Here is a 20,066-nt window from a genome sequence, read left to right as displayed (position 1 = left end):
GGTACATTTTTTAGAATAATACCGCAATGTATTGCTTTTATTCAAAATGGGTATCGGGTACCTCACAGTCTAGCACTCTCGACTGTAGCTTTCTTACTTGTTTTACACGAGGCTGACTGACGTCAAAGTACGAGTATACATCAAACTGTCGACAACCAAACTGTTACTTTGTTGTAATCGTCTTGCTCAATTTCACTTTAGTGCATGCACTTGGCCCCTCTATGCGATTGCACAGATATACACATGAGCAGAGGAGATAGATAAGTAGCTAGATAGACAGATAGCCGTTTCAAGGTCAACATGTCGTGCACTTAACCCCATTTGCTGGGTGCACCCAGTCCGAAAGTGGGGGGCAGTTACAAAAAGTGACTGAATTTTCGTTTTGTTTTTTTTTTAGGCACATAGTTTGGTGTAAAACTGGGGCATGACCAAAACAATAAAAACCAGTTTCAATGTGCCCCTGTAAATTGTGCATGAACGAAGGGCGAACTGATGACAATATAATTACGGGTGCGAAATCCGTTTTAATTGAGAAATTTGTATTTTATAGTATAAAAATATTTACTAAAGACAATCACAATAAATGACAGAGATTTTGTTTTGGACTTGTAGGTTAATTCGATCTACTGGTGAACTCATCGATGGGGACCTTCAGCAAAGCCTGGTTGATCAAACGCAGCAGAAGTGGAACCCAAGACTTTCGAGTTTCAGGCAAAATAATACCGTAGATGTCGCGCCAGTAATTGTTGGCCACATTCAATGCAATTTCGTCTAATTTTAAAACAAATTTCTTAGTAAGGATTCGCATAGAGCACTTGGATATTCACTTACCCAACTCAGGGTCTGGGAAGATGCCATTGGCTTTGATGATCATATCGCCAATCTTTGGATTTGCTTCGATGTCGATAAGCCGCAAAAACCTCTTTCCATCATCCTTGGTATAAATTTCTCCTTCTGTGTTCACAGTGGTCTGCACATCAACTATAAGCGTGAAAGCAATCATCAAATTATTTCCTCAAATATTAAATATAATTTGTACTCACATAATGTCAAATTGAATTTTCCTTTGGGCTTCAACTGCAGTTGATTCACGTGCATGTCCGCCTTGTAGTCACCAAGGATGTTAATATTGGGCTGATGGGTGTAAATTCGTAGCTGGATCTTATTATTATCCCTCTTGACATCTATTTTTTGAATTTTTATCCCAACAATGCCGTAGAGCTTGACATTCCGTACGGATATGCGGCCATTAACAGCTCCACTCGAGTACTGAAAACTCAATTTATCGATAAGAAAAGGATCATACGCCGGAATATTCAATTCTGGATCTCCAAGCCGTAATCGTGGTAGAAGCGTATTTATAATCTTTGCTATACAATCACCCGCTGCATTAGCATCCTCTGGACATTTCTCAAACTCAGATGCTAAAAAAAAACACGTTATGCGGATCGTATACGTAATGATTTTCAAATAAATACACACCATTCAAGTATTTGGTTTCCGCAGGCATTGCATAAGCTTGATAGGCCAAAAGGCATAATATAACTACAATACACTGTACATTCATATTGCGAAAGGTCCTTTTTTTACTTATCCTTAGAAATTATATGATTCCAACTAAATAGTGCTACAACGCGGACGCCCTCAAACTGAATCGCTGGAACGATAGTCAGTGCTTTTTTATTGTCAGAATTAGTACAAAGCAATCGTACATTGAATAGAACAACTTTAACTAGTTAGTCGCTTCAACTAATCGTGCTAATATATCAACTGCGCTACCGACAAATAGACATCAACTGATTGAAAACCGGCTTTGTCACATATTTATAATGCCGAATCATTAAATGGAAAACGTCTAAGTACAAGTATTACCCCAATGACCCCTTCATTCCGCTACTTCAATTCGCGTTGACAATGATTTGCATTAGTAATTTTGATAATTAGTTATCGACAATAAATATCGCTTTATATCGCATATAATTGCCAGAGCCATTCGAAGGGTTCGTAAAGTATAAATTTGATAATATAATGATGATAAGTTCACTTATTTAAATTCGATTAGGTCATACTAACTGTCTAAGTGTTTCCGTCTTGAATGACTTTTGCTAAAATTAAGAATATAAAGTGCTTGCGGCTCAGTATACGTGATGACAGAAAATATTAGACGTAAGGGAAATAAATTTCTGTTGACATTACTGCTAATCGGCGATCTTTGGATCCTCGTATTGCGAGCTATATTCAAAGTTATGCTAATATCGTACCATATAATGTATTCTATTACAATTTATAGGTGAGTAGACGGATTATTTCAGTGCAAAATGGAAATAGATCTACAATTATAGTATACACTATAAATTATCTCGCTAGACTTGAACTTGAGGTGGAAAAGGTAGAACGCCTTTGAATTTAGTATTTATCTCTCTCCACCTTTATTTTCCTGTCTATTCATCTCTACCTTTCTAACAGTCCTATTTCCGTTATTCTATAATTAAAAATATAAACGTTTTAGAAACTGGGTCATCTATCTTTCCCTCTACATTTCTTAGTATTTTCCTCAATGCGAAAGAATTTTGTTTTGTTTCGATACATATCTTTAATTTATTTTGATACAAACTAAATTAACACCTTGAGTAAAACAAATAATCAAATAATACAATCGCATATGGACTAAGGAACGAGCACTCGGAAGCACTCTTAGTTTTGCACATTGAAGACCAAATCAGTTCTTGGTGACAATCAAATCGAAGGGCAGGGCATCAAAGAAATCATTGCCCACTTTCAGCATGAGGGGTGACCAAGTGGCCATTGTCTCGGGCAGCATAGCTTGATACAGCTGACGCCAGTACTGGTTTATAAAATCTAGTATGACATCATCTGAGAGTGCAATTAATTTGATACGACATTAACAATAGTATTTAATTATGTTATGCTGTACTCACTCAACGCTGGATCAGGCACCAGACCATTGGCATAGATGCGCATGTTGCCGACTTTCGGCTCAGTCTCAAGCTTAGTCAGACGCACATAGGTATGACCGTCGCGCTCGTATAGTTCGCCCAAGGCGCGCGTTTTCATGCTGACATCGGCTGAAACGTCGCAAAGTTAATTATAGTATCGCATCGCATCGAGTGTATATTGCATTGTGTGTCAGACTTACTCAGGGTAATGTTGAAGGTGCCCTTTGGAGTTAGCTTCATGTCATTCAATTTGATGTCCGCCTTGTAGCTGCCCTCCGCCAGCATCTGTGGCACATGGCTGAGCAAATCTAGGCGCACACGCTTGTCCTTCTGTCGATAATCCACCTTGTCGACAATGCCCTCGCTCAGGCCGTGAATCCGCACATCTCTCATCGCGATGCGACCCTGAAGTATACCCGAGTTATAATTGTACGAACTCTTGCCCAATTGGAAGGGATCCATTGAGGGTATGTTCAAGTCGCTAATGCCATATTTAAGGCGCGGCGTCAGCTCCTGGAATCCCTGTTTGATACACTCATTGATGTTGCTATCGCTTTGGCTACAGGTCGGTATATCAGCAGCTGAACGAAATGAATCCAATGAATCAATCAATACAATACAACAACACAAATTACTCATGAGTTCTGCCTTGACATACTTAGAAACGCATCTCATATCGTCTACAATTGATCTATGATGTTTATGTTCAGAACGTGACATTTCAGTCGAGAATTTCACTAGTGTGTTTTTTAATCGGTGTCGCACATAATTACCAGTAACTCCTATCCCCCAAACTCCCCTTCTCGACCGCGTCACAGTCGCTGAATTCAGTTTTTATTGTTGTTGCTTAGATCTTTTTTAAGATTAGTTAAACAATTTATATGACAAAAAGTTCACAATTCAATTGCAAGCGCTTTGCCTGAGCATTGACTGAGGCGCATATCGCGCATTCGCATCAAGTTTGTCACTTAAATCTTTTATATTGAAGGCTTTTTGCAATGCTCGCTGCGGAAGAGGAAGGCCATTTAGCGGAAGTAGCAATTGCCCGAGACTTGTTTTATTCACTCAAAAATAAACATCAGGCTGAACTCAAGTGAATACTCTATTTTTAAACCATTGTGCTGGGAATTTAATGCTTTATCAACCAAAGGCCCAAAGTCCTCCTCATTCTATGTAGCTCTATTAATTCGAGATCTTTACAGCAAAATATAGCATGTTTTTCATTCTGTATCGTGTAACATGTGTTAATTGCCAATTAAAGCTTTACATATCAAAACGTTGCAAAAACATTTCTTCTACGCTAACTGAAAAATCAAATCATTCAAAACATGACTGAATTTAATTTTTGTTATTATCGTTAGATTTAGATAATTTAATAAATAAAATAATAATAATTTACTAATTCTCTTAATAAATTTAATAATAAATAATAATATGGAAAGGAATGATATCTGCGTCAATAGAATATTAATTATGTTATTAATTCCTTCGATTCTCGATTGTCTGCCCAATTAAGTAACATCATCATATTGACACAAATAGACATCAATTATTATTCAAAAACAACAATCGCACGCCTCAAATATTATTGTTTCCAAAAAATTTAAATTTTGGCCTAACAGTTGAATAATTTTATATTACTTAAAGTATGTAACTCTGTTTGTTACTCAAATTGCGATAACTAATGAGAAAGTTGACATGTTTCACACAATTGTTTCTGTACATTTGTACTTAAGAGTTATTACTGTTATTTATCTGTTAATTTAACAGTTTTGTTGTTAATAATACTTAGTGTTTTATTCACTTTGACGCGTTAACCCATTTGATTACATAAAAAGGGCGTGAAGGGTTTTTTAATTTAATTTGTGGACACAATAAATAAAATATTAACTATCGTCAAATATGTAGTAGGCGATATTTGCAACTAAACAAACACCAAATATATTGATGTGAAATTGTAGCTCTTTGTGCACTTTAGAAAAGATTAGCAATAATAATTTCTTCAGAGACTAAAATTGACTTTAAAATGCAACGCAAATTTATCTCTGAACATTTTGATAATGATTTTGTTGGGGTTTTAAAAAATGCGGTGTAACTGTTATGGTTAGGGTTTCCATACAATGAAAATAACATGAATGAAAGTTAAAAGCTTTAAATGTGCTTTCATGGTAATGATTATTAAAAATCGTATTTCTCAGACAAGGACTCAACATATCAACAACTCATTAAATGGTTTATTCCTAAATTTAGAAGGATGACAACCCAAGTAAAATCCGTATGAATGCTTTTAAATCAAATGACTTTGAGCACAAACTCAACTTTATTTTGCATACTAACTAAAAATTATAACATAGTTCTTGCAATACTCACCAAGTTCTTTAATAGGCTTAAATTCAACAGATGGTAGCACAATATCATCGTCAAGTGCGAAACACAGACCGCACCATGCGATCAAAACGAATGCACTTAAAACACGGGTCATTTTAGATGTTTATTTTGTTATAGACTTTCCTTTATATATGATTGGGAATTTATTCAAGAAGATGTAACTTCGTTGTTGCTTAACGCGGCACCCCTGTGTGGCTCATGCAATTGCAAAACAGAATCTGAATACCACCTCCATGGGGAGCTCGGTATTTATGGCAAATTTTGCGATACTGAGGCAGACCTGAACGAGCCGGCACTTGTGAATAATAGCCTCCCCTATAAACCTGGAATAACGTCTGTCGAGGGGCGGATAGCCCAAGTGAGACGAAAATAGCTTCAAGCTAATGACGACAACGCTGAGAAGCAAAGACTGACTCAGTAAACGAAAACAAAGCAAAGCGAAGCAAAATAAAACGACATAGCAAAATCAGTAGCGAAATACAAACGACATTATTATTATTCCCTAGACAAAAGTCGTGAAGTCGGATTAGTCTCCCCCTATTATTCGAGCCCATTTCACTACCGGCAGCTGTCCAATTCCGATGCGCTCCAAGCCGTTCGATGTTTCCTTGTCACAGAGGCTGACACTTAATCGCCAACCAGGCGTAGAGTTGAGCCCATTGAGTGTATCATCCCGCTATAGTCAAACTCGACAAGCAAATACTATATACTTTCTAAAGTGCTGTAAGACTTGAGATGTCTATCATATGGTTACAATTCAAATAGCTGATGTACTTATTATCGTTTCTCTTTAGTGAGAAGTCATTTACTATTACTTGGGTTCAATATTCCATGTCTACACTTAAGAACTGTGCAAATTAAAGCCAATTTGAACAGTATTCAAATCAGGGGCTGTCATTCACTGAATTTCTTAGTGTATCACTGATAACACTATACAACAAACTTGGGTTTTGAATATTTTTGATTGTGCTTAATTTGTATTATTCAAATATTATTTGTCAACTGTTTGAATTGTGTTATTACCGAAAATAACAAACTAAAAAGAAAACTAAACCACTTTATTGGTTAACTTGCAGTTTAACCCTTTTATGTTAATACAATTTCATAGAAACTTGAATGTCGTTTCTTTTAGGAGTTAGTTTGTTGAATAGCGCTAACCATAACAAATCTTTGATGTGAAATCTAAGTGACGCAGCAACTTCTTAACAATTATAAAAAAAAAACACCTATTATTAGCTTATTTTAATGGCTATTTCAAAGTTGTTTGCTTTAATGAGTTAATTAACAAGCAGCAAAACTGAACGAAAGCGCCGTAGGTTAGTGGGTTATTTAAAGCACAATTTCTGAAGAGCTGAAATATAATATCAGTTAATAAACACTATTATTATTAAGCTGTCTGAACGAAATATATAAATAGATGAGTGAAGAGGTATGGATGAGGAAGTACTTTATCCGCACCTTTTGATCCATAAGCAGATCAACTTTTTGCCACGTGACAATTAACGATATTCATTTTCACATTTATTGTTATTATACTGTCAATTGGATTGCAATCGGTTCTGCACAGCTTCTGGATTTCCCTTTCAGGCTCTGAATTACTAATTAAATTCATTTAAATATTTACTTGAATTACAAATGCATATTTGATGATCGGGATTTTGTAAGTACCAGCGCCTAATGAAAACAATTGGATATTTCTGACATTTAATTCTATGCACAAATATATAAATACTAACAAAATGTATATATAAAAAGTAAGAAAGGTGTGAGATACCCGCTACCCATTTAGAATAAAAATAAAACATAGTTTTCTTAATTTTAAAATATACCAAATTAATATATTGTAAGAATGCTAAAAATATACCCAAGGTTAATATATCAACATACTTTTATATTTAAAATATTCCATTGATAATACCAAATACTATATTTGGTATATTGATATAGTACTACATTTAAAATATAAATATATAAATAAATAAAATATAAATATAAAATAGTGCAAAATATACCTGATTGTGAGTCAAAGCAAGTAAGACCCACAGTAAGTAGGAGTTTATAAAGCAAGTAAGACCCACAGTAAGTAGGAGTTTATGCCCAAACAAGAGTCGTTCATAAGTAACTTAAACAATTTTTATCTGATTGCAACCAAAATTAGGAATCATAAAGACTATGGGTATTATTGTTTATACGAAAATTCGCGGTTATAAATAAAGGTGTTAATTCGGACAGACGGGCAGACAGACATGGCTATCGTCGGAGATGTCATACATTTCCTGCAGGCACAAAGTTATTATAAAATGTATATAAAAATGTGTATCGAATTGGCTGTCAATATAACTTTAAGCGGATATTTTTTTTTTTAGCTATTTCATGATTTCTGAAATGATCATGCCTTTTCGTAGAGCCCTCAGTAAATACGGACAAGTGCACCATTCAGTTATCTGCAACCAATTTTTTTGAATCTAAAGTCTTGATTGGAGATACTTCAAGGCACCGAAACAACTTATCTGTTTTTCGAATGTGCAGTCTGAGACCCTTTGCAATCCGAAAAGAAGTTACTGCACATCTTATCAATATCAGAAGCTGGCTGCATCGAAAATGACATTTCCAAGAAGAGCCTCTGTCTCCGTGTCTGCTTTTGAGTAGACAAACAATGCAGAGTGCGGCAAGTCGAATGAGTATCTTATCATCAGAGCAACAGATTCGAGTCGGAGCACAAAAAGCAAACCCAGACAAATGAGCCACAAATACTGCGAGTAAAACCAAAAATTGAACAATACAAATGAAAAATGAATTGAATAGGAAAACACTGTCTGTGTGTGTCTGTGCGTACGTCTGCTTTGCGTATGTCGATGCAGTGGCACACACAGCTATTGACTCAGACTGCAACAATGTGAAAAACAAAAATGTGGAAATTATCTGCAAGCAAAACAATCGACAATTGAATGAAACACAAATAAAGGGCGCGCATTCTGCCACCTAGGGGAGTAGAACATGCTTCAAGACTTCAAGACTTTCAGTTCGATTTCTATAGTAGAAGTAGAGGCCTGTTCTTACACCAACAAACGCAAGAATAAACATGCACGCACAAAAGGCTTATCAGCGGGTGACGGATGATGGGTGACAGGCAACGGACTATACACGACGAATAACGGCACTGTGCTCACGAGCTGGTGATCGGCTTAGGTAGCCCGAGGGACGCGCTGTAGGTCGAACGGGCGCATGCGCGAATATGATAGTTGATTTTATGGCTTTGTTTTTGTTTTGCAAGTCTGAAGACTTTATGTAAACAAGATCATAAATGAGCGCGGATAAGCGAATGATAACACGATGTTCGGCGCTGTGGACTCAATATAAATGACGCCTCGCAGCTTCACAGGACATCAGTCGATTCCGAGCCAACAATCGAAGCAGACCATTAGCTATTATCAGAAAATCCAGAACATAACTTACATAATGCAAAGCTATCGCCACAAGAAGTTTGACATGAAGGTTGAACGTCGGCTGGAGACGAACATCGATCTAGTAATCAAACGGGAACTGCTCTCACGCTCCAGTCACCTGGAAGAGGAAGATACCAGCAGTCAGTGCTCCAGTAATTATAGTGCTTCGCTGCTGAAACGTCGCCGTCTGAACAGCACAATTTGCGATAACTCCATTGGATCTGAATCAGCATCCTCCTCGCACTCACTGCCTAATACCATCAGCTCGGAAAAAATGCGAGATATTTGCAAATATCACGGCAATATGGTGAGAAAATTTCCGAAAAAAGAGCGCTCGCCCAAGGACCAGGATCGTCGTAATAAGAACACGATCGCCTGCCGCACCAGCCGCCGAGTGAAAAAACTGGAGCATCTTGTGGTCGAAGAACAGTACAAGGAGTTTAAATTGCAACATCTCAAGGTTGTTGAGCAGAGCATGCGAGCCCAAGCCTATTTTAAGCATCTCTCGGAAATGGTCAAGATTGATCAAACTGCCTCTCCCGTTCCTGCTAAAGCCCCAGTTGCTGTGCCTCACAAGAATTTTAGTATCGACTATCTCATCAACGGTATCAAGGGGGAGCAGTGTTAGTTTATCTTATCCTGTAACAGTTTATTATTAGTGAATAATCTTAGAAAGCTTATTTTTAATTTGTGGCTTAGAATCGGATAAGTTATTCTACCTAACGCATAATTTCTTTAAGAAATAAAAAGCTCAAGCTAAATCTAGTAATACAATAAAAATGTGTGTGTTTTCTGCTCGGTAATCTGAAAGTAATAAACTTCATAAACGATGCACATAAATGTCCAAAGATAATAAATTATTCTTAATATTAGGTGCAACAAGGAGGAAGCCTACAGTCAAGTAAGCTCGGTTGTGAAATACCCGCCCCATTTTCAATAAAAGCGAAACATTGCAATATTATTCTTTAAATATACTGAATTAATATATTGAGAAATACTCAAATATAGCCACGGTTCATATATCAATATACTATTATATTGAAAATACACCATGGATAATAAAGCATACCACATTGTCAACCAAAGCAACTAAGACCCGATTGCAACAATCGTTTCTTTTCAAATAAAATGCCTTTTTAAATAACTTCTACAATTTACAATCTACCAAAAACCAAATTTTCAGGAAATATAAAAACTGAGGTTTTTATTGCGCGTTGCCGAAATCGTGACTCGAACTTAAAATTACGCTAACACAAAAACTACGCCTTCTTTGTGGGGCGAAAGTGGGAGAGGCAGACAGATTCACAAACGGACGTGGCTATCGGCTGTTTAAGCTGATCAAGAATATTTATACTTTATCGGAGCCTTCTGCCGGCACAAAGTTATAACACCCTTCTCTCCTATGGGTACCGGGTATAAAAATTATTCAGCTTACCACAAAGCAATGAACATTAAAACCACCAAGTCATGCCTCATAAAATTTGTTTGTTTTGAGTTTCTGTAGAAGACCGTTGTGCAAAAGGTTTAAATCATTTAATTATGATTACTATGGAATTACTACATAACTTCGCAGTCCCTTCTACGCTAACTCTTTTTTACATTCCTATCGTACATGGAGAAAAAATTAATCTTTGCGAATTTTATATGACTTTATCATTATTATTATTTTCATCCTAAAAACTTAACTTCAAACCTACTTAGCTAATAATAATCTAATAATAACAATAGATTACATATTTTATAACTACTACTTCCGATATTGTCTTTTTTATATATTCCTTTTCTTGTACGCGTGTAGCATATGTGTCTGCAAAAACAAATAAGAAAGATACTGACGCAGATGCAGATACTCGCTATCCATTTCTCTAAAAATGGAAAAACTCAAAGATTAATATTCGAAAACAATACTATACATGTACGTATGAACATATTTGCCAAAATTTGTATATGGTAATTTGGCATACTACTGCTTTCTTTAGTATACAATAGAGAAGAATATACCACTTTGTCAACAAAGCCATTAAAACCGACTGTTGAGGCCGGCAGTAATTATAAGGACTGTAAAATTATGCTTGCTATTTTTTTCAATTTCCGAGGGCGGAAGTGGGGGTGGATCAATAATAAGAGTTGTTAAATAATAAGTCTTAAAGTTTTTGAAATCTTGGTATTCATAATGACAGACCGGACATGGTTACAGCTGTTGCCGCTGATCAAGAATACATCAGATATAGGATCAATAATCCATCCTTTTTCCTGTACTACACACTTGAGTAGCGGGTATACAAATTTGTATAGAAGGGTATTATAACTTTGTGCCGGCAGGAAATGTATGTAACAGGTAGAACGAGGCATCTCCGACACTATAAAGTATATATATTCTTGATCAGCGTCAACAGCCGAGACGATCTAGCCATGTCCGTCTGTGTGTCCGTCCGTTTGTCCGTCCGTCCGTATGAAACGCCGGATCTCAGAGACTATGAAAGATAGAGCTATAATTTTTTTTTTCGACAGCATTTGTTATGCTTGCATGCAGATCAAGTTTGTTTCAAATTTTTACCACGCCCACTTCCGCCCCCGCAAATCAAAAAAATCGAGTAACAAGCGTAATTTTAAAGCTGGAGTTACGAATTTTGATATATACAATAACTACTATAGTATAATATAGATTCCTGAAAATTTGGTTGTGATCAGATAAAAATTGTCAAAGTTATTAAAGAAATACTCTTGTATGGGCAAAACGCCTACTTACTGGGGGTCTTAGTTGCTTTGGCCGACAATCTGGTATATTGTGCCGTATATAGTGTATTTTGAATGCGGTGCTATATCGATATTATTTGGTATTTGGTATTACCGTTTGGTATATTTTTAGTATTTTACAGTATATTCTGTATATTTTAAGAAAAATACCGCAAAATATTTCGTTTATTCAAAATGGGTAGAGAGTATCTCACAGTCGAGTACACTCGACTGTAGCTTTCTTACTTGTTTTTATTCTATTTATTCTTCTGACTTTTGAAAGAGTTCCTCAAAGTCTGGGAAATTGATGCAAACTGTCGCTAATTATTACACAATGCCAAGTTAAACTGAAAATCAATGGTTCAATGAGCCAGACAAAACTCGATTAAAATGATTACTCGCCCGTTCATAAGGAAGTTCCCATATTGACTACAGTTGCTAAGGTATAAGTGAATCTGGCTCAAGTAAAGTGCACTCAACTGTGCTGCCTACAACAACTAGCAGAGAGTGTACAATATATAGATATGTACATTAAATACCGCAAAAAGTTAATTAAAGTTAATTAAACTCAAGTATTCATGTTGACTAGACCGAACCCACGAAATCCATCAGTTGGTAATTAACTCCAAAGCTTTTGCTTTAGTTTGTTTCTTGGTTGGCATTGCATAACCGGCGAGCAGCAAATTACTTTTAATTTTCATTGTGGGCCAGTTGATAATGCTCCAAACTTCCTATGGAGCACGAATAGTGCACAAACAGCTTGTGGAAAACCCAATGTAAATATTTCCGTCGACAAACGGCAAAGGCAACCCAATAAACCACTTTACACTTGCACATACACTCGCACACTAATGCACAATTTGCGTTAAATGCCAACTGATTTCTTTGTTGCACATATCGTGGCTCTCCGGTTTCTTGCTTAGCATTGAAAACTGCACACAATTTTCACACAAAACAGCATGAACAACAGATACGAGTACCAATGTTTATGATTGCAAAACTTTAGCTCAGCTCAGCGCAGCTTAGCTTAGTCAGTTGAACTTGAGCTTTTCGCACTTTAAAGCACATGAAGTCGAAGTTACATGCGTGTCTTCCTCTTGCAATTTAGGCTACACTTTTTGCTCAAGTTATTGTTTGTCGGGGTTTTGCAATTTTACTGCAGCTCGTTTTCTAAGATCTTTACATCGGTTAGAAGGCTATTCTAACTATTTAATATATGTTCGTAAATATATACAATATATTATATACTAGTAGGCACAAGAGCTCGAAGTGCTACTAATAATACTCGAATACCTCTAACAGTTGTAAAATAATGCGTAGTGGGTAGATCACAGTCAAGCACACTAATTATAGCTTTCTTACTCGTTTAAGCTTGACCCTGACAAATAACTATGAAGAGTAAATTATGAAATAATGCACAGACAAGAGTAATATTAGTATGTAGCATGTATTAATAAAATTTTTTTTTCAAATGTCGGAATAATTAATTTTCTTAGCTTAAATTAGCTTTAATCTTTGATCAGCAACATTAAGAAATTTATCATGTCATGCGATCTAAATTTGCTATAAATGTTACTGTAATTACAACCGATCAACAAATTTACAATTAATAGTCAATTACTATAAAAACGTCGCTAACTACATTTAAAGCATTTAACAGACATGCCCAAATCGTATCAGTTATATCTTGATGATATCATTAATTTGTACAAGCAAAACTTTCTCAATGTGCTTCTCATTTTACCCAATGTACGAGTAAGTGCATAAGTTACAATGCAGTATTAAGTAAATAATTACGGTGAATATATATTTTCATATGCGATATTTTTATTTTCAATGTCAACAATAAATAATCTAAGATTAAACTAATAACTAAATCACATTACATGGCTGTCACGGTACTTAATTCAAGTTGGGTTCAACTCTTGTCTCATTGATGGGTACCAAAGATCATCAATTGCTGTGACAACGCCATTTGCTGTAGAAATTCTTGCTGCTGTGGGGGGTAACTCAATCCCAGAAGCGTTGAAAGCTGGCTGGAAAATCGCCTGCTGCAACAGATGACGATAGTAGAGACTGAAGCGGACCTGTTGCTCCAAGATGGCAGCTTGCTGGGCACGGTATTGCTCATACTGCATTGCCATGCGGGCGTCCTGTGCCTGTCTGGCTCGTCGGCTCAGAAGACATGCCAAAGTGTTGCGATCGCGACGCTGTTGCTCCCGTGGACTGCGCTGGCGTGGTGTCTGGTTACGTCGAACCATGTTGGCGTGATATGTGCTGCTCACTGGTGGGTTTGGTGTGGGGATGGTCTTCTGGTTGCTGGCTTCAATATTCTGCTCGTTGTCCAGCCAAGGTCGGAAAAAGCCATTTAACTGGCGTCTTTTGCAGGCTGGTGCATCTTGCGTAATATTTTCCTTGTTCTGCTCCAGAATTAAATCCACATCACGCTTGCGTTTCTGCGATGTGAACTTCTTATGCAGATAACTGTCAGCGTTCAATTTCTGGTTGTGGTGCTCCATTGTTTCTCGGTTGGTAGATGACGTTGTTGATGCTTTGACGTTCAATGTCGGAATGATGTTGTCGTCCGGTTGATATCCTGTTTATATGCCAGCGACTGTACAGATTCTCTGGTCGCAGGTAGTTAGCCCCTTTTAGGTCGGGATCGGCATTGGGATTAACGCAATATTTATTACCTAACTAATCGTTGTTTTTGACAAATCGTTTCATAGCCGCTAATTATCCTGATCTACCTGTGATCTTCAAATAACGTCGCGTCTACCGGAACTGGAAAGTTCGACCATCACGATAGCATCTGAGGCCTAGCTGACGCCATTACTGGTTTGTGATCCGTCAGGAGATGCATGTGTTTTTTACCGTAATTTCTAGGAATTTGTAAAGTATCCTTACCTATCATGAAGAAATAAAAAGATATATACAACACATTTTACATCGCTTTAAATGATCTGTAATAGCTGTGCATTGAACTTAGCAATCTAATTTTTAATTGCTCATAAAACTAGTTATTACAGTATAGTTGCACTTATTAAATAATATTGCATATGCATTTCAAATAGTCGTAAGTATAGGTTCTGAAATTGTGCACAGAAGTTCACGTGATGATATGGTATTGCTATTGATCACGTTCAAGTCAAGACTCACGTTCCATTACATGTGAGTAGGTCTACATTATTTCCCCCTCTCATCGGATCTATTCGGGCGACGACGATATCAAGTGCTAAGAGCTGCTCTGAACTTAAACTCAAATCGTATTAAATCTACACACCAAGCGATTAGCCGTGATTTCATTTCGTGTTGTCAGTAACCTGACAATATTATGGATATTTAATTTAGAATATTCAATTTGTAACAATAACAACTTAACACTGTAAGGTAATTGAAATTGTAATGACGTCTATTTATGATCAATTGAGTAGTTGTGAGAAATTAAATTACTATGTTAACCCCAGAAGTCTTTCTTGTTGTATCAAACAAAACTAGTTTCAAAGGTATAGACGCGAATTTTTTGATTATTCATTCATATTTTTATTTTAAGATGCAAGTCATCAATTTGTCGGACACCTGAGACTAACGGCATATTTATTCTTAACCAATATTTATAAGTTACCACCCGCAGCTCGATCAATAGGAAATTTAAAGACAAGAATTAACTTTTCTATCTTTCAAATGCGTTTTTCAACTAAGACAAATGGAATCGAATTGTACCAATGTAAAATATTTTGATCTCTCTACGACTAAAAATTTTTTGATACAACAACGTTAATGCACATTCTCCGTAGATTATTTGGTCTAATCAAACATCGACCTAACCAAAATACCATAATACCTTTTTCAAAAAAGGTAATTAAAAAATAAATAATGTTATATTCATAATAATTTATTATTGGTCAACAGCAAGGGTAAATAAAAACTTTAAAGTATTTACAGTGTCAATAAAATACTTAATAAAAAAGTAAAACTAATTAAAAACTAATTAAACACTTCCAATAACTATGTAAAGGAATAGTCAAGCGAGCGTCAAGGCGAATGCCTTAGAACGGAGGCATTTTAAAATCAAATTAATCCTTCGATTTGTCAAGTGAAGATCAGTGCGATCGCTTCGTTATATGCGTCTGCTGGTGCTCAGGTTGTCCACAGTGCTGCACCTGGTCACGGTAATTGAAACTGAAAGGAGCTTGTGATGAGGCCATTGCCTGTTGCAGAGCTCGCACATAGTAAAGACTCAGTCGGATCTGTTGCTCCATGTTCATTTCATGCTGCTGTTTAAATTGCTTATACTGCTGATCCATGGCGACTTCCTTGACCATTCTGGCTCGCCGGCTCAGAAGGCAAGCCAATGTGTTGCGATCACGACGCTGTTGCGCCTTCGGGCTGCGCACACATGGCCTTTGGGAGCGCACCATATTGGCATGATAGGTGGTCGCCACTGTAGTGGGAGCTGTCTTTTGTGCTGGCTGTTCTGGGGAAGTTGCTTGTGGTTCATCCACCCAAGGGCGAAAGAAGCGACGTTTGGCGGGCAGCTCCGACACAAAAATCACATCATCTGATTCACCGTCTTCGTCCTGATCGCGTTTACGTTTTAATAGTGTGAACTTCTTGTGTTCATAGCTGGAGGCATTGATGTTGTTCATTGTGCTAGCAGTATCCATGTCCTAATGGCAATTGGTGTTGTTCTCGATTGCTGTCGCGTTGCCGACTGTGCAGCCATTGTGCTCGACATAATCTTTTATGCAACATTAGGTAATGGTTCATCAATCCAACGCGTTTCCCACCAATCCCTCTGCAGGTATTTCCCAATCAACTTCATTCATTCGAACGTGTGCCTGCACCTCGAACTAATCACCCTACTGCAATCTACCTGTGAGTATGAGTTTGTTTGTTGTCCAGAGCGCAGAGACCAAAATCAGGTAGTTTGTATCACTGGCATGGCTAATCCGCCGGCTGCTGTTATTCGGGCGTCATAAACCAGTTGTCCTTTTTTCGGCTAACGGCTAACATTTTGCTAGTGATTTTCACTGGAAATACCTGTTGAGTGAGCAGCCCTCAACCTAGGTCTAGACCTCGACCAGACCAAAAACCCAAGTCGAGAGTCTCCGTAATCCTGGCGCTCATATGGCCTATGCTGTCTACAGCCGGCTCATTGTTCGGCTTCCATTGTGACACCTGAAAAGTTTTATTGTTCCAGACGATCCGCAAAGCATTTATGACTTCAGCTTGTGAGATCTCGTCGCCAGCTGAAATGTTAGTTCTCCCAAGGTGTCTCAAATCTGCTGCAAGTACTTCTCGATATACATAAGTCTGTACTACATACATATGTATGTATGCATTCGTATATGTAGCCATCCTCCATTCCATGTTAAGAGTGTGCGATCACAAGGATGTTAGATTTTTCATTCAATACCCTGTTCTGTCCATTGATTTATGCAGTCACTACCGTCATCGTCATTTGCTATGCGGATTTATTTAAAGAGGGCTTGAGTCAAGTCCTCTACGAATGTTGAGTCAAGAAATAACACTTCTTGCTTGTTATGCGTTTTATGAAAAATTGTTATATTGTTTTTTTTTTTACAATGTTCAGAGATTGAAGAAGAGGAATGGATAAAAAGAATGTAGTTCAAGCATCAAAGAACTACCAGGAAATGCTTTCTTCTGGGTTTTATACCTTCATACCATTTTTAATGGACACAATTTTGTATAATATGAAAATACCATGAATGAAACACATATTGACTTTCACGTTAAATTGATATTATTACACATCGTCTAAATCTTTTCTTTGAAATCTTTAAGAGCCTATGAATTTGTAATTTGACATATTAAATTCCTGCCCCATTTTAACTAGACCTTTAGAAATATATTAGTTTACTAAATTATTAAATATTATATAGATGTACCTTTATAATGTCTTTTATTTGATTTAAAAATGTTGCGTCGTTTATTTTCAATTTGAATTTAAGTTCTTTTGCACGCGATATATCATCACGACAATTATTTCTATCGCTATATTTATAGTAAATAATGATGGTATAAAATAATAAATCTCCTAACAAAATCATTATCAAACCATATATGTACATCTATATGCATTTATTAAATTTCTTTTTAATTCCTTTTCGATTTACGAACCTTAATTAAATTCTAGTTGGGGTATTTAACTTTTGTTAAAGAGAGAAAGTGGTGTATAATATTTAAAAATTTTGTATTTAATTAAATAATTTATTCTGCATTATTAATTTGAGCAAATGTAAAAAATCATAAATATAAATGCAAAATGTTTGCACGAGATTGTTGTTAAATTTTCTTTTTTCTTCTTTTTAGAAATATTGTATTTTTTACATGTTACATTTAAGTGAGCGATCACTTTTAAAAATATTGCTTAGACTGATTTGTGAAACAATTTGCTTGGAGGAGCTGTTTCTGATGATCACTGAAAATCGGGTTTAATGGTTTAATAAAAAAGATCGGTTAAAAAAGACTGGGAATTTGTTTATTTTATTATTACTTTTATAAACATTTTTTTTAACAAGAAAGTTGTTTGGTTATGATTCATCAGAAATATAACAATTAGCTATAGTTTGAGATGAAATGAGATCAACTAAATTCTATATTACAACTAAGCTTTCATTTTTCATGTTGCAGTCCTCTAAGTCTCCAACGAATTATAATTAAATCTGATCTATTTTTTAGTATCGACCAGTATCAAAAGTTATAAATCACGACAAATTTAATTCTCATCAAATAGAATATTAAATCTTCGTTAGGCTGAGAGCTTTCAACTATCAAACAATTTAAATGAGAATAAAATATGAATTTCCCAATCAATCCTATAATTTCCAATGCGTTTTCTAAAAACAAACTATTCAATATAAACAAGTATCAATAAATTTCCGAAATATATGAAAAGAAAGAAGAGTCAGCTGAAATCTGTAGATTTAAAGATATAGTACTTACCAACTCAGTTTAATGGTTTCCTTAAAGAAACTAATACACACGCAATACTTCAGGGAAATCCCAATAAATTTCCATTCAATTGTCCATTGCCACTAAGCAGAGTCGAGATTCTGCATATCTCTGGCTCTCTGAAATGGGATGGAACTTAATGAGCCAGATTAACGGTAAGCGAGATAAGAATCCATAGAAATATTGGATAGTGCAATGGGAACGGACCTCATCAAAGAACATTCCGGGCGCAGACACAGGCGCAGGCGCTGCACCAATGGATGTCTTCTAGTGAAACAGAATTCTGGAGAAATACCAGAAAATTTAAAATGAGCCACAGGCAGACCAGGCAGAAACACAAAATATATTTCGTGTAGGTGCGAGCCAAGAACTGTTGAGCAAATGAAAAATTAATTACAAAGGACTTGAGCATACGATTTTTTGAGCTAGCAGGTAGGGACGTACAATAGATGAACCCACTGAAATATTCTGGAACAAATCCTTTTCTTTTTATGACAATGCAAACCTTTTGTCAACGAAGTTTTTCTCATAAACAAGTCGCAGCAGCGCACCTTAATGATAATTTCGGCATCTCAGGTAGAATGACTGCCTACATCGGTGTGGACTGGACCAGAGACTAGACCCCTATATAAGCAGCAGTTGCGCAGCAGAAGGAGCACAGTCAATCGACAAACATCAACGTAGCAACATCTCGAAATTGTATACACAATCTAAACACAAGAAGATGGCACCCTCACATATGGATTATCCACACAACGTAAACGCGAAGGTAATTGAGTCGGAAAACGAAAAGTATAATATGGGTTGCTACAAGCATAAGAAATTTGGCAAACGTATCAGTAAGGATGATGTGCCACCAACTGCAGCTCCACTTTTCCGTCCATACGCACTCAGCGAGAATACACCGCGTAAACGTCGCCAGGAGTTACAACAACCGCATTTGCAGTCACAGTTGCACCCACAGCATCAACTCCCACCCACTCCACCAACAACGCCTCCACAACTGCAGCCACAGCAGCACTTCCAGACACAAGTATATCCAGAGTACAACTACCAACAACATCTCCATCAATATCAAGCGCCGCAGTTTTATGTTCCCACGAACACCCCAACGCCAACGCCGACGCCAACACCCGTGATCAACCATCAGGCCTTGGCTTACGTGCTACAAAAGCAACGCGCTGTACTCCAAATACGTCAAATGCTTAGCATCAATCCCGATGCAAATACCTGGCCAACAGAGTTACGCAATGCCCTGTACTCCATGATGTAGGTGAATGAAATATAAAACGGGGTAACTTCATCCCCCAAGACGGTGATTTGCCTAGCAACCAGTGATATAGTAATTTAAGTGCCATAAAATATAAAAAAATATAAATAAACAATACTTACATAGACTTTATAAATTGTACATAAAATATTTTGATGATTGCTATTCAAGAAAAACCAAATAAAAAACTATTTTATATACTAAGAACAAAAATAATATTTTATCTGAATAAAGGACTTTTGGGAAAAACAACTATTTTCACGTATGATAATCGAGAATTATTTTCTTGAA

General features: G+C 36.5%; 5 protein-coding genes and 1 pseudogene across 5 annotated transcripts; 2 read left to right on the top strand and 4 right to left on the bottom strand.

The window, feature by feature from the left end:
* Nucleotides 1-493: 493 nt before the first annotated feature.
* Nucleotides 494-1,737, bottom strand: LOC133850468 (protein takeout). The gene is made up of 4 exons (XM_062286570.1): nt 1,483-1,737; nt 1,044-1,424; nt 832-981; nt 494-771 (listed from the first exon to the last, which is right to left on the bottom strand). The coding sequence occupies exons 1-4, from the start codon at nt 1,565-1,567 to the stop codon at nt 614-616; spliced, it is 774 nt and encodes a 257-aa protein (XP_062142554.1). The 5' UTR covers nt 1,568-1,737; the 3' UTR covers nt 494-613.
* An 838-nt stretch (nt 1,738-2,575) lies between these two features.
* LOC133850223 (uncharacterized) lies at nt 2,576-5,564 on the bottom strand. The gene is made up of 4 exons (XM_062286261.1): nt 5,328-5,564; nt 3,158-3,538; nt 2,940-3,086; nt 2,576-2,874 (listed from the first exon to the last, which is right to left on the bottom strand). Exons 1-4 carry the CDS (start codon nt 5,437-5,439, stop codon nt 2,720-2,722), a joined length of 795 nt encoding a protein of 264 aa, XP_062142245.1. The 5' UTR covers nt 5,440-5,564; the 3' UTR covers nt 2,576-2,719.
* Nucleotides 5,565-7,685: 2,121 nt separating this feature from the next.
* LOC133850758 (protein Mabiki) lies at nt 7,686-9,865 on the top strand. Its single transcript, XM_062286943.1, has one exon. It carries the CDS (start codon nt 8,706-8,708, stop codon nt 9,417-9,419), a length of 714 nt encoding a protein of 237 aa, XP_062142927.1. The 5' UTR covers nt 7,686-8,705; the 3' UTR covers nt 9,420-9,865.
* A 3,555-nt stretch (nt 9,866-13,420) lies between these two features.
* Nucleotides 13,421-14,390, bottom strand: LOC133850696 (protein Mabiki-like; annotated as a pseudogene).
* A 1,240-nt stretch (nt 14,391-15,630) lies between these two features.
* Nucleotides 15,631-16,176, bottom strand: LOC133837695 (uncharacterized). Its single transcript, XM_062268548.1, has one exon. The coding sequence runs from the start codon at nt 16,174-16,176 to the stop codon at nt 15,631-15,633; it is 546 nt and encodes a 181-aa protein (XP_062124532.1).
* A 2,321-nt stretch (nt 16,177-18,497) lies between these two features.
* Nucleotides 18,498-19,928, top strand: LOC133844575 (RNA-binding protein 33). Its single transcript, XM_062278639.1, has one exon. The coding sequence runs from the start codon at nt 19,230-19,232 to the stop codon at nt 19,776-19,778; it is 549 nt and encodes a 182-aa protein (XP_062134623.1). The 5' UTR covers nt 18,498-19,229; the 3' UTR covers nt 19,779-19,928.
* The last annotated feature ends 138 nt before the right edge of the window (nt 19,929-20,066 follow it).

The sequence above is a fragment of the Drosophila sulfurigaster genome, chromosome 2L, assembly GCF_023558435.1.
Source record: "Drosophila sulfurigaster albostrigata strain 15112-1811.04 chromosome 2L, ASM2355843v2, whole genome shotgun sequence".
NCBI classification, from domain to species: Eukaryota; Metazoa; Arthropoda; class Insecta; order Diptera; family Drosophilidae; genus Drosophila; species Drosophila sulfurigaster.
Note: the sequence above shows the minus strand (reverse complement) of the source record. Positions and strands in the feature narration are given on the sequence as shown.

What these genes read in the sequence shown, in the direction of transcription:
- LOC133850468 (XM_062286570.1), bottom strand. Translation starts at nt 1,567, where the DNA reads ATGAATGTACAGTGTATTGTAGTTATATTATGCCTTTTGGCCTATCAA. An exon ending in AAAATTCAATTTGACATTAT is followed by an intron (nt 982 to 1,043) that starts GTGAGTACAAAT and finishes TCACGCTTATAG; the next exon opens with TTGATGTGCAGACCACTGTG. An exon ending in CTTCCCAGACCCTGAGTTGG is followed by an intron (nt 772 to 831) that starts GTAAGTGAATAT and finishes TTTTAAAATTAG; the next exon opens with ACGAAATTGCATTGAATGTG.
- LOC133850223 (XM_062286261.1), bottom strand. Translation starts at nt 5,439, where the DNA reads ATGACCCGTGTTTTAAGTGCATTCGTTTTGATCGCATGGTGCGGTCTG. An exon ending in CACCTTCAACATTACCCTGA is followed by an intron (nt 3,087 to 3,157) that starts GTAAGTCTGACA and finishes GCGACGTTTCAG; the next exon opens with CCGATGTCAGCATGAAAACG. An exon ending in GGTGCCTGATCCAGCGTTGA is followed by an intron (nt 2,875 to 2,939) that starts GTGAGTACAGCA and finishes TTGCACTCTCAG; the next exon opens with ATGATGTCATACTAGATTTT.
- LOC133850758 (XM_062286943.1), top strand. Translation starts at nt 8,706, where the DNA reads ATGACGCCTCGCAGCTTCACAGGACATCAGTCGATTCCGAGCCAACAA.
- LOC133837695 (XM_062268548.1), bottom strand. Translation starts at nt 16,176, where the DNA reads ATGAACAACATCAATGCCTCCAGCTATGAACACAAGAAGTTCACACTA.
- LOC133844575 (XM_062278639.1), top strand. Translation starts at nt 19,230, where the DNA reads ATGGCACCCTCACATATGGATTATCCACACAACGTAAACGCGAAGGTA.